This window comes from Platichthys flesus, chromosome 11 (genome assembly GCF_949316205.1).
Source record: "Platichthys flesus chromosome 11, fPlaFle2.1, whole genome shotgun sequence".
Taxonomy (NCBI): Eukaryota; Metazoa; Chordata; class Actinopteri; order Pleuronectiformes; family Pleuronectidae; genus Platichthys; species Platichthys flesus.
The window spans coordinates 25,226,453-25,240,921 of NC_084955.1; the positions used below are offsets into that span (position 1 = coordinate 25,226,453).

Here is a 14,469-nt window from a genome sequence, read left to right on the forward strand (position 1 = left end):
TAAATAAAATCATACTAATATGTCTGTTCTCCTTTAATTCCACAGTCTGTCATCTTTTTTTCCATTCTTATTATTGTTAAAAAATACAAATCATACAAGCATCGTCTTTTTCAAAAGTTCAGAGACAGAGACTTGTTAACTGAGCAAGGTAGGACAAGAAAACTGCAAAGGTATTAAAATAAATTTTAGAATTGATCCATTTCAATGAATCTGTGAAGATAGACAGTTCTTTCAATGATACAAGTGTTGGGTGCTTTTAAAAAATGTACATTTGTGCAAAAAAAATATTGGTCAAGCACTGTTATTGAATAACATAATCCAGTTTTCTGTGCTCCGTTATGAGACCACTTATAATATCTGTAGTCCTTCTGGACTAGATGCACAACAAGACAACATCAGATGTTCAGATATTTATTTTTCTGCTTTACAGAATAAACACATTATAATATAATCCATTGTTTTAAATGTTTGTCTTTAGTTTCAGGATCAAATTAATGAAATATAAATAAATGTATTTCTAAACATGTTGCAATACGTCATCACCGGTGGAGGAAACCGCTGATATTGACACCTTCCCTCAACCAATCAACACGCTTCACACTCAGCCCTTACCCAACCGGAAGTGAAATCTAGCCAATCAGCGACGTGCTGGGGCTCAGAAGAAGCTGTTGTCTTCCTGCTGCTCAGTTGTTCGAGTGAGAAGAATGGATAAAAAGATGGAGACGGACGATCTGGAGACGCGTCTTCACACGCTGGAGACTCGAGTCTATGGCGAGAGGAGAGTCAAGAGTTCGAAACCCGCCAAGGTCCGTGCACTGCCATTTAATGAGAGGGGTGGGGGTTTTAGAGGCTAGCTAGCTGCTAACGACAGCTCTGTCACTGGGAAGAAGCGAACGCCCTTTTTCATTTGAGCTCGTTAGCTTCACCAAGACAAGTCAACTTAAATGTGTTGGATACAACATCAACACTGTGTGTGTGTGTGTGTGTGTGTGTGTGTGTGTGTGTGTGTGTGTGTGTGTGTGTGTGTGTGTGTGTGTGTGTGTGTGTGTGTGTGTGTGTGTGTGTGTGTGTCTCTCTGTCTGTCTGTCTGTCTGTCTGTGTGTGTGTGTGAGTCTGAGCAGTAACAACAGGATGAAAAGTAAAAGCACAGAAGTGTGATTTATTGGTATCTCAGGCAAATTCTACACTAACTGAAGTAAAGTGAAACCACTGGTTTCCAGGATAATTCATTTGTAAACTATTAACTGTGCATTAATATGATAGTTTATATATTTCAGAGCAATGAATGTTTCTCCTGAGCCTGAGAGCAGCGTCTCATCAGAGCATCATATGATGAGGACAAAGGGGCATTGATGTGGATTTGTTCTGTGGTAAATGAGTTTCCAGGATTGGAACAATGTGCCACAGTGTCCTACTTAAGGTTTTTGTTTCCTGAAGTCAACAGAAAATGAGTTTAAATATTAAAGTAATATCTAAGATGCTGTTACATTGTGTTGATCCCTGTTTCACTGGAGTTTAGGCTCATGTTTTTACTCTGTGTTGGCAGTGTAATGCTACCAATGACACTTATAACGTTGCTCCAACACACTAATGAAATGATCAAAAATGAATTTTCACGACCCATTTTGATGTCTAATGATAAATCTGATGCATGCTGTCTGCTCTGCAGTGTGCGGAGTCTCTGGCCCGGATCCAGGCAGGTCTGACAAACACAGCCAACAAAAGAGAGCGAGTGAAGATCCTGCACAAGAAGAGTGAGTCACACACCGATTTGGATCAGTACTGACAACAGAGTACACAGAAACATTGTGTTACTTTTTATTTTCATACATCAAGATACTCGAGAGAATAGTTTTTCCTGAGTCATGTTAGGCTACAGTATTTCATTCACGGTTCCCACTGAGCATTAAAAAGTTTAAAGGTTTGAAATTCAAAATGTCGGTGCTGGATTTGTCTTTGGTTGGATTTATTACTGTTTGTTGAGCACCTTGTTGTTGTGGTGCAGTTGAGGACCTCATGAAGTACCTGGACCCCCAGTTCACGGACCATATCACCGTACCGGACGCTATGAAGCTGGAGTTCATCCTCGCTGGTAATATTCTGGGACAGATTATTCAAATGAAAGACAGCTGTTTCATTGTGTGTTAATGTGTTGTGTTTTACATGTAAAGCTTAGGGTAGATATTATACATTGTGTAAGTTATCACCTGCTCATTGTGGTGCTGCTGTGTGTACAGAGGAGGATTTCTTGCTCTCCCAGGCTGCTCTGCTGGAGCAGGTCAGCAGCCTCCAGCCGCTGCTGGACAGCAACTACATCCGAGGTGAGTTCACAGGACATCATGAGACTCGAGGACAAACCACCTCAGCACTGGAGGTTCATCCCTCATGTGTTTCTGTTGTTCACAGATGTACCAGAGCACGCTACCAAGTTACAGCGTCTATCCCAGATTCACATTAAAGAACAGGTAACCACCTTTTCTTTCTCTCAGTCCCCCTCTTTGTGCGTGTGTGTCTCTCGCTCATTTGACTCCTCTGGATCTTTTATTACAGGACCAAACTGAAGTTCAGTCGCTGGAAGTAAAGAAGCTTTTTGAGGACTACAACAAAATGGTAAACAAAACGTTCTAACACAAGTCAAAATATTAGACACAAACTGTTTAAGAGCCATAAGAAGGTTAAACTCCATATTGATACACACTTTTGTTGTCGTCTCATGTCTCCAGGGATAAAAGACACGAATAAACAATACCATAATGCTTAAATCATCCATATTTGCAGGAAAACCAGTCTGACTCTTTTCTGTTAGTGATAACCCACGTGTCCTTCAGCCATTGTAAAGTCATGTACACCTCATCTCACTGACCTCTGACCAGCTACAGTTAAAAGCTCCACCCACTGACCCTTTTGAAATGTGATTGACAGATGTTCCTGCTGTCCAAGCAGTTCACCCAATGGGACGAGAGCCTGAGGAAGATGGAGGAGGCCAAGGGCATCCGGCCTGTGGAGGAGTAACACACTCTTCTGATGAGGACGGTGACCGTGAAGAAGACGGCTCTGTGCTCGGAGCTTTAGACCAGAAAGTGTTTCATATGTTGCTTTTTCCCCTAAATAAGTCCGAAAAAAACGAGACACTGAACAAGTTTCAACTAAAACATCTGGGTGTAAATGTAAAACATAGAAGAACTTGGTGTCATGTGAGTCTTCAGCAACTCCCATCACGTGAGATGTGGCTCAGACAGCTCGGAGATGCCCCTGTTTATTTATTCTAAGACAATAGGTTTTTTTAATGCTTGTATTTTGACTTCAGTTTTAATGCATTCCAACATTTCCCCTCTGCTGCAAGTCGATCACTTTAACCCACCAAACCATAAAGGAGCTTTGCTATTTGTACCAGAGCATTGATTTGAAATACAGAAACTGTAACATATGTGTAACATGTCAAATAGAATGACTGCAGTTGATGCAATGAATATTATTACATGTTTATTGGAGTATTCCAGTGTGTGATTTTATTCATTTTTGTCATAACCTGTTTGACAATGCAGATAAATTCATTAAACTTTGCCTGGTGGCTTCCCAGTGTCCTGTGTTGTTTACTCTGCAAAGTTCATCATTGTTTGTCTTCATGTGGTTGTTTACTTGTTTGTGGGTTTATTTGTTTGCAAGATTTTGCAAAAACGAACTATTCAAGGGAAGTGATCATTAAATGTTGGTCCAGATATAAATTACATGGGGGATCCATCATTTAGCGATTCATCTTCTGTTGATTGACTGGTCAGTTTATTGTTTTAAATCTACTGCAGCTGTATTTTGTGGTTGTTTGTGTATAGCCAGAGGTCAAAGGGTCAGGTGAGCAGCCCAAGTTGAACCCTGGTTATCAACCCAGCGTGATGTCACCCACTGGTTTGTGAGCGGCCATTTTCAAACGTCAACTTTGGCATTTTGTCCCGGTGCCATCTCTCTGAAATCAAAAGTAACCATATTTGGAGGGGGTGGAGCCTAACTGACTCCACGCCCACCTACACCCTTTCCACCTCGACCCATTGGATTACTATACCTGTCAGTTACATGATATCCATGCATACAGTACTTTATGCTGTAATTGACTTTAAATCAGACCATATCAAGTATATTGTTAGCATTTACCACGTTGTATATGTATCTTTGATGTATAAATGTAATCATTCTGGTGGACACTCGGTGCTGAAATATCCTGCTCATTTATTTGAAGCCAAATAGTTTCTTCTCATATCCATACCTTATCAACAGAAACTCATTTTTTATTTTCAAAAACTCATATCACATAAGGAAAGAGCAATAAGAGATAAAGAGGTCAATCCTACTGGATTGATAAAATGCATGTTAGCCACTGGAGGAAGGAGCGTTATCTTGTCAGTCATTCATTTCCTTCACATACTTCCACATGTCTCTAGCCGTTACGCTTAAGCAGAAGGCCTGTCCAGTCAAGTTGAACTATAAAAAAAAAGGCATCATTATTATGATTCATTGTGCTCTTGTGGACAATTAAGAACATAACTATCACAGAACATCCAAGCAATAAGCAGCAGGTGCATTAAACTCAATGTGCATCCTTTAGAGAAACAGAACTGAGGTCTGTCCTAGAAGAAGACCTCGTCATCGTTGAATCATATTGATGTTTGGAAAAAACACAATTAACCAAAAAACACTGGGACCAACTGGGACACTGAGGAGTGGTAAATTAACAGAAAATCCTTATTTGGCATTTATTTAAAATCGTCTATTCGATAGACTGAATATATCCTGAAATCTCCCAGATACGAACACTGCCATCTTCAGTCTGCACAGGAGTCAGGAGTCAATCATGACGTTTCATCCAGTTTAAATAACAAACTAAAACCAAACCTAGGAGAAACCATCTTTGAGAACACTTTTTTAAACGTCCTCCTTAACTTTTTTGATTGGCCACGTCTGATCTGCTAACATGGAGTCTGAAGAGATATGACAGCTCCCAAAAGTGAAGCCCAGGAGACTTGATTGCCATCTGGTGGCTGAAGCAGCTCTCTGCAGTACAGGTTACAAAACCGGCCTCTTCCATGTTAGCAGATGGGACATCTTGGTTTGGTTTTTAATCACAGCCCAATGGAGCGCTATTAAACTCACATTTTGACTAGAATTATGAGTATGACAACGTCAGGCTAGTGAATATTGGCCGTAAATGGTAAAATGTTTTCCTGTGTTGAATCAGCCACATACCTGCAGTGATATCTTCCTTCCGTAACGCACATAGGTAGCAAGGTGTTCACAGTTGTTGCTGAGAGCATCATACAATCCACACTTTGCATGTTTCTCTTCGATGCGGGCCTTCATTTGAGCTTCAGTGCCTTTGGTGTATACCCTTCTCTTTTTATCCACAAATCCATCGAGGAAATTGAAAACATATGGGCCGTAAGAAAGATCGAGTTCAGAGAAAGTGCAAAGTGGGCTCAGAGTCTCAGTATCTTCTACAAAATAGAAGGAGAATAAAATGTTAAAGTTAGTGTTTGAACATTATAGATAATATTTATAATGTATTATTTATTCATGTCTATCTGCTCTTGTAGCCTGCAGCCACGTTAGTAGCTCTATGATGCTAAACATTGGTTTGAGCTAAAGACTATAAACGATTAAACCTCGGAATGACGTCACATTTCACAAACACCAACGACGTAGTAAGACGTCTGCACATTCTCTAATGAGAGACGTGATTATAAACAGTAAAAACTTTAGCTGTTACTGTTGATACACAGAGTGGCCATCTTGGATTTCAAAGACCAAGTCAGAATTCCAACTTGACAGGATGTTCCGGCTCCGTGGGGAAATGGAACGTGGCGTTTGGTTGCTGTCTTATGCTAGTGTTAGCATGCTAACAAGCCAATAGTTTGCGATGATATTTTCCATGTCTAATATCTTCAGTTAGCATAATAGCATGCTAATATTTGATAATAGGAGGACCATGTTGAAGAAAAGAAACTGAGCTGAACGAATTCTGTCATTAACTGGAAGAAACCTCTAGAACCAGACTCAGTGTGGGTGACACAGAAGACAGAGCTTCTGGGATGTAACGTGACACGTAGCCTAAAATTAATACTTTATTTATTATTACTAAAATTTCAATTTTTCCTTGTAGTATTATGTCTCTGCTCTCAGAATCTCAGATGTGTTTTTCTTCAACATGGCCCTTATAAAGGAAACGAAAACAACAACATGTTGTTCTAACTTCTGCTGATCTGCCAACAGTGTTTCTGTTGAAACTTTGAGTGGTGGTCATTATTCTCATTATAACTCAGAGCTACATGTGAACAAGACAGAGGAACTTTCTGTCTAATTTCTCACAGGGTTTTTCAGATTGGTGATAAATGGTTTCACATGTGAGTGAGTTTAATTGCTGCTTTCAGTGGAGGACATAGTTTGTAGGTGCACGTACTTAAGCGTTCAAATATGTCGCCTTGGCCAGGATATTTGTCCCCCACATAAACAGCATAATGCTGCATTGTAATAAAACCCATTTCACACACAGGTGGATAAGCAATCATGTCTCCAAACTCCACCTGTGGTTGGGAGAAAGGGAGACAGCAGTGTTACCAAATGAACAATTTACCCATAAACTGTAGCATCAAATCAAACTGAATTGAAATAATGCTTTTAAAGATGCAGTGGAAGAATAAATAAACTAAAGAAAGTGACACCAACTTCTTTTCCGTTGAGTTGTAGGCCTGCTGCTGTGAACGCCACATGAAGGATCACAGCCACAGATATCAGGTTCCTCATGTTTGCAGCAGAGCAGGACTGTAACGTGACAAAAGGAATCATGTTAGATATTCTTTGACTAAATCATAGACTGAATGTAAAGATGGATGACATGTCAGCTCCTGAAATATGAAGCCACTCTCTTGTTTCATTTCTGGATAGTAAGTAGAAGTGGACACAGGTCATCCATTTTTATTTAAAGTCTTTGGACTAAACTTATTAGACACAAAAGTAAAGTTCAGAAAGAAGAAGAAAGAGGAAGAAACAGCAACCATACAAAAGTCAGTGTAATGACACAGACTCAACACATTTAGAGAGTAAGAAACAACATTAAAGAAGAATAGAGAAAGTTAGTAAAGACAAAATCTTGACTTACCACTGATGTATCAAGGAAGAGATGAGGAAGAGATGAGGAAGAGATGAGGAGGAGATGAGGGACGGAGTAAAAAGTCCTGAACAAATTCAAGAAAAATTTAATACTATCTCACTAGAGTCGGCTCCTTCAGGTCTCTGGCTTGTATGATATTTATAATCATGAATAAACCCCCAGTTTTAGATTTCAGTTTCTACAACGATTGAACAGTTATATGAAAAAAGTGGGTAATTGGCTGAATGCATTCACTGACTTTATATTAAACAGTTGAAATGTTTAGGTTTTTAAAGATATGTTTGCCTTATATTGATGGGACAGCATTACATTATATTTCATTAACTATCACTTGTATGTTTCCAGAGCTCTTACCTTCTTCACTGAGATGGTGGAAGCCTGTTGGGGCAGAGGAAAACATCTCCTCATATACAACACTGAAGAACACACCAGTCAGAACAATAATAAACTTTTATACATAACACGTTCAAAACTCAGTAACAATGTGCTTTACAAGTGGAAATAAAAAAATGTAAAGCAAACAATATGAAACAATTAAAAATCAAACAATATAAAAGAATCGCAGACAGCAATAGAGCACACATACAGAAATAAAAATGTTCTAATCAAGAACAAAGCTTCTAATGTCTGAACAAATCCTTCAGTAAAGTCAGGAAGTCGTTTCAGAGCTCTTACCTTCGTGTGTGAGACGATGGGACCCTGTTGAAGCAGAGGAGGCAACTCCTTTTATACAATTCAGAAGAATAAGGCTGATCAATCTCTCTCTCTGATTTTCATATCGCTCCTTTTAATTGCTGAAAGGTAACGACTTCTTCTTCTAATCAGCATGTTCTTGTTCAATAATTCTGCATCAGTTCTCGCTCACTTCCAGTTCCACCACACCTCTAAAAACAGTTCATTTATTTTTCATTTTCATTTGTCTTTTTCTCTTTTTATTCTCTCTCTCTCTCTCTCTCTACTCATCTTCTGCACATAAACATAATCTAAAGCAAACACAGGGACCTCCTTCCTTTTTTTTAATCAAATTAAATTAAAAGAGTTGTCGATGTTAATTCCACCTCTTTTTTTTGTGCTTTCCCTTTGTGTTGGTCACCAAATGGTGTTGCACTATGATTATAATATTAACACTTTGTTACAATAAATTAGTCTATGATGAGTTTCTGGATCAACCTTCAATTAATCAAACCATATTCCTTTTGCACCTTTCATACAGGTCAGTGCAGAGAGCTTCAGAGTTGCAGGTTTTCTGCATCTTGCACAGTTTATATATTATGGTTTTCACGTAGCACTGCTTTTTAAAACAAGTTAAACTCTGAGCAGATACTGGACATTACTGGAGGTTTACTCTGCTGTCCAGTAGGAAAACACCTTGACCCGCATAAAGAGAAGTAGACAAACTGAGCTGGGACCAGTTCAGTAACTTCATTCTGGAAATGGAAATACTACAGTCACCTTTATCACTCACTAAACCTTCACAGGTCCGTTATTACCGATAAGACATTTAAATATCTTTGCTATAAATGCATTTTTAATCCAGAGGCTTGTGTTAAAGCAAACATACCTTTCACCAGACAGTCATAAAAGATAAAGACTTTGTAACTGCCACTAGATATCTAGATCATTTTATTGGAAATCATGCAAACGCCTTGTTCTCTCTGGAGCACGAGTCAAATCAAGGACTCACCGAAATATGAACCCACTGTTCAGATAATGTATCAGCTAAAAATCGTTTGTTTTAGTTTTCAATATTCTGTTTTTGCAGGTGAATTAAATTTCCATCGCTCTGACTCGATAGAGTGAAACCGGGTTTCCATAATAATGTTAGTTTTACATGTGACAGATTCTCTAACAACACTAAAAAGTTACCTCTAAGGAAACTACATACTCAATATTCACTATTTACATCATATCACATATGTTTCTTTTCTTGTCATCAGGTAAAAACACAAAAAGGTATTTAACAGGCCGAGTGATTTCATCTCCAGGTAGGTGGAGGGGGGGGGCCGAAAGCTTGGAAATGGCTGATGTAAGTGCACTTAGTTCAGTAAAAGCTTTATAACTTATGGTCTTAAAATTATATTCTATATATTCTAGAATATATATGTGATATATTATACACTTACATTACATTAATCAGGAACTTTACCTGCATCAAAGCAAAACTGTTACATGTAATAACAGATTTTAAGACAATGTAATGAGAAGAACAAGATTTTATTTGATTTAATTACAAAAACAACCACTGACAATAAGCAGATGCAGATTCAGATACTCTGTCCTTAAAGGGAGAGTTGAGCCAAAGAATAAAGGAGAAATGTCACTTTGAAATCTATCAGACCTGAACTTGGGACTCCACCAGGTCTAAAGCAGAAGCTGGTCGGGTGCTTGAAATCAAGAGTAACCATATTTGGAGGGGGTGGAGCCTGATCGACTCCACGCCCACCTACACCTTCCACCTCGACCCATTGGATGACACTACCTGTCAGTTACATGATATCCACGCACTAATGCACACAGGACTTTATGCTGTAATTTACTTTAAATCAGACCATAACAAGTATTTTTTTAACATTTACCACGTTGTATATGTATCTTTGATGTATAACTGTAATGATCCTGGTGGACACTCAGTGCTGAACTATCCTGCTCATTTATTTGAAGCAACAAAGGTACTTCTCATATCCATACCTTATCAACAGAAGCAGTACAAGACCCAGAGTAGTTGCTCATTTTTTTCATTCAAAAACTCATATCACATAAGAAAAGAGCAATAAGACAGAAGTCAATCCGACTGGGTTGACTGAGGAGGCGGCGTTATATTGTGACTTATTCGTTTTCTCCACGTAATTCCACATGTGTTCACACTCTGGGCGTAGTTTGCAGAGGAGCCGTCCACCAGTTATGTTGAACTATAAAAATAAAACAAATCATTAATATGATTCAATGTGGCCTTCTGGACAATTAAGAACATAACTATCACAGAACGTCCAAGCAATAATCAGCAGGTGAACCAAACTCAATGTGCATCCTTCAGAGAAACAGAACTGAGGTCTGTTCCAGATGAAAACCTCATGGTCGTTAAATCACATTGATGTTTGGAATAAACCAAAAACCAGTGGGACAAACTGGGACACTGAGGAGTGGTACATTAACAGAAATTCTTATTTGGCCTTTATGGAAAATCATCTATTCGATAGACTGAATATATCCTGAAATCTCCCAGACACGAACACTGCCATCTTCAGTCTGCACAGGAGTCAGGAGTGAGGAGTCAGGAGTCAGGAGTCAGGAGTCAGGAGACAGGAGTCAGGAGTCAGGACTCAGGAGACAGGAGTCAGGAGTCAGGAGTCAGGAGACAGGAGTCAGGAGTCAGGAGTCAGGAGACAGGAGTCAGGAGACAGGAGTCAGGAGTCAGGACTCAGGAGACAGGAATCAGGAGTCAGGAATCAGGAGTCAGGAGTCAGGAGACAGGAGTCAGGAGTCAGGAGTCAGGAGTCAGTCTCAGCTGTCAATCATGACGTTTCACTCAGTTTAAATAACAAATTCAAACCAAACTTAGGAGAAACACGAACACTTGAACAAACACCAGTGAGATAAGAACTAACTTAAAAGACAGAAACCATCTTTGAGAAAGTTTTTTTAACGTCTATGTTGATTTGTTTGTTTTGTCCATGTCCCATTTGCTAACATGGAGACTGAAGAGATATGACAGCTTCCAAAAATGAAGCCAAGGAGACTAGATTGCCTTCTGGTGGCTGAAGGAGCTCACTGCAGTACAGATGGGACATCTAAGTTTGGTTTTAATTAATGATTACCTCCTATCAAAATGCGGTGAAAGACTATGATTGACAGCTGACTCTGACTCCCCTTGTTAAGATCGCAGTGTTTGTATGTTCTGTCATCTTTTCTGGATATTGAGAGGAAGTGGAGACGCGACTTCCGTCTTTAATTTCAGTCATTGATTGGAACTTGATGAAATGTGTCTTGCTGTTGTGATATTGGTGCGTAAATGGTAAAATGTCGTCCTGTGTTGAATCAGCCACATACCTGCAGTGATATCTTCTTTCCGTAACGCACATAGGTAGCAAGGTGTTCACAATTGTTGCAGACAGCATCATACAATCCACAGTCGTCACTTGTCTCTTTGATGCGGGCCTTCATTTCAGTCTCAGTGCCTTTGGTGTACACCTTTCCCTTTTTATCCACATATCCGTCGAGGAAATTGAAAACATAGGGACTTCTTGACATATGGATTGGCGAGAAAAAGCAGGATGGCTCTTTGTCTACAAATAGAAGGAGAATAAAGTGTTAGAGTTAGTGTTTGAACATTACAGATAATATCTGCATCGACCGGCTGGTGAGCGGAGAAAAAATGATGAGATGAGACAAAACATCAAGGATTTTTATATTTATGAAACTTATTCTAAAGTTGAACTGAACAAGATGCTGCACATTCCTTATTTTAACACAGGAGACAGAGCTTCTGGGATCTAACGTGAAACTATCACACCGCAGAGAGTTTTGTCTTGTCTTGTTTTTTTTGTCTCGTAACTTCCTGTTTTATTTTGAAATCCTAACTCTCCTCTCGTTTCAGGTCACTTGCCTTTCCTCATGTGTCAGCTGTCTGATTGTCTCCCCTGATCCCGGATTGTTTCCACCTGTTCCCTTCACCCTCATGTGCTTATAGTCTGCGTCTCCCCTTTGTCTTGTGCCAAAGTGTTTCGTCCTTGTCCGTGCACCTAACCCTTTTCCACAGTCATTGTCGTTGTTTTCCTATGAGTTGAGTTGTTTTCTGTTTCCTCCTTGAGAGTGATTTTTCGTTTGTTAAAGTTTTCTGGTTTAGCTTCGTTTTGTGTTGTTTGTAATCTGTTTTTCTTCCTCCCTTTTGGAGCGATTTATGTTTAGAGAGTTTTAGTTAGTATGTTGAGCCTCCTGTTTAGGTGAGCCTTTTCTTTTGTCCTGTTTCATAGTAGTTTGGTTTTCCTCCTTCGGAAGCGCTTTTGATTTCTTCTTCTAGCCTTTTGTTTGTCATCCTTCGGGAGCGATTTATGTTTTAAATCTCTTTCTTTTTCTAGTGTGTGTTTTGAATTTATTAGGGAGTTTTTCTTTCCCCGAGTTATTCTTGCCAGGTCTTAGATATATTAAGTGAGTTTTTCAGAGCCCAATCGTTTGTCACTCTTCATAGAGGATCTGAATTCGATAAAGTGTGCTGGTACGTGTAATCCTCTGCATCTGAGTCCTCATTTCAGTCCAGGCCTGACAGAAACGTAGCCTAAGATTATAACTTTATTTATTATGACTCAAATTTAAATGTTTTGTTGTAGTATTACGACTCGAAATAGTTTCACATCTGAGGGAGTTTTATTGCTGTTTTCAGTGAAGGACATAGTTTGTAGGTGCACGTACTTGAGCGTTCAAATGTGTTTCCTCCAGGATATCCGTCCCCCACAAAAGAAGCATAATGCTGATAATCAGTAGTATTCCATCCAAACTGAGGTTTATAAGCAATTATGTCTCCAAACTCCACCTGTGGTTGGGAGAAAGGGAGACAGTAGTGTTACCAAATTAACATTTTACCAATAAACTGTAACATCATGATTTTAAAGATGCAGTGGAAGAATAAATAAACTAAAGAAAGTGACACAAACTTCTTTTCCGTTGAGTTGTAGGCCTGCTGCTGTGAACGCCACATGAAGGATCACAGCCACAGAGATCAGGTTCCTCATGTTGGCAGCAGAGCAGAACTGTAACCTGACAAAAGGAATCATGTTAGATATTCTTTGACTAAATCATAGACTGAATGTAAAGATGGATGACATGTCAGCTCCTGAAATATGAAGCCACTGTCTTGTTTATAATCAATTTTTATTTAAAGTCTATGAACTAAACTCTTTAGATTTCAAAAGTAAAGTTCAGAAAGATGAAGAAACAGCAAACATACGAACGTCAGTGTAATGACACAGACTCAACACATTTAGAGAGTAAGAAACGACATTAAAGAAGAATAGAGAAAGTTAGTAAAGACAAAATCTTGACTTACCACTGATGTATCGAGGAAGAGATGAAGAAGAGATGAGGAAGAGATGAGGAAGAGATGAGGGACGGAGTAAAAAGTCCTAAACACATTCAAAACTTTAAAAACTATCTCACTAGTTTCGGCTCCTTCAGGTCTCCAGCTTGTATGAGATTTAATATCATGAATAAACCCCCAGTTTTGGATTTCAGTTTCTACAACGATTGAACAGTTATATGAAAAAAGTGAGTAATTGGCTGAATGCATTCACTGACTTTATATTAAACAGTTGATATGTTTAGGTTTTTAATGATATGTTTGCCTTATATTGATGGGACAGCATTACATTATATTTCATTAACTATAACTTGTTTGTTTTCAGAGCTCTTACCTTCTTCACTGAGATGGTGGAAGCCTGTTGGGGCAGAGGAAAACATCTCCTCATATACAACACTGAAGAACACACCAGTCAGAACAATAATAAACTTTTATACATAACACGTTCAAAACTCAGTAACAATGTGCTTTACCAGTAAAAAATAAAAAAATGTAAGGCAAACAATATGAAACAGTTAAAAATTAAACAATATAAAAGAAACGCACACAGCAATAGAGCACACATACAGAAATAAAGAAGCTTCTAATGTCTGAAGAAATCCTTCAGTAAAGTCAGGAAGTAGCTTCAGAGCTCTTACCTTCGTGTGTGAGACGATGGGACCCTGTTGAAGCAGAGGAGGACGTCTCCTTTTATACAATACGGAAGAATAATGCTGACCAATCTCTCTCTCTACTTTTCATATCGCTCCTTTGAAGGGCAAATATTCTAACACTTTTTTTACAGGAAACACACCTTTCCTGTTTCATTACATTAACTTGTTTCGTTTGACTTCAGAGTTGTGGTTGGCGATGTTATTTCCGCCTGTTGTTTTGTGCTCTCTCTTTGTGTTGGTCACAAAACGGTGTTGCACTATGATAATAATTATCACTATGTTACAATAAATGAGTCTATGATGAGTCTCTGGATCAACCTTCAGTTAATCAAACCATATTCGTATAGCACAGGGGCCGTGGCTCCCGAGTGAGTGAGGTCATCTCCAGGTTGTGTTCTTAAAATGATATTATCTATATTCTAGAACAGGGGTCCTCAACGTTTTTCAGGTCAAGGACCCCAAACTGGTGGAGAGATGGAGCAGGGACCCCATACTATGAATATTGTATGAAATTGAGTTTTATATTAAACTGGCCCTAGTGCCATATATAACCATAGCTACCCTGTTATTGTGCATTCAATACTAAACTA

The 14,469-nt window shown here is 38.9% G+C and overlaps 1 protein-coding gene across 1 annotated transcript; it reads left to right on the forward strand.

Annotated features, from left to right (window-relative positions):
- Positions 1-648: 648 nt before the first annotated feature.
- On the forward strand, positions 649-3,575 carry dctn3 (dynactin 3 (p22)). Its single transcript, XM_062399248.1, has 7 exons — positions 649-806; positions 1,670-1,754; positions 2,006-2,092; positions 2,238-2,321; positions 2,407-2,465; positions 2,551-2,610; positions 2,923-3,575. Exons 1-7 carry the CDS (start codon positions 705-707, stop codon positions 3,010-3,012), a joined length of 567 nt encoding a protein of 188 aa, XP_062255232.1. The 5' UTR covers positions 649-704; the 3' UTR covers positions 3,013-3,575.
- Positions 3,576-14,469: the final 10,894 nt, after the last annotated feature.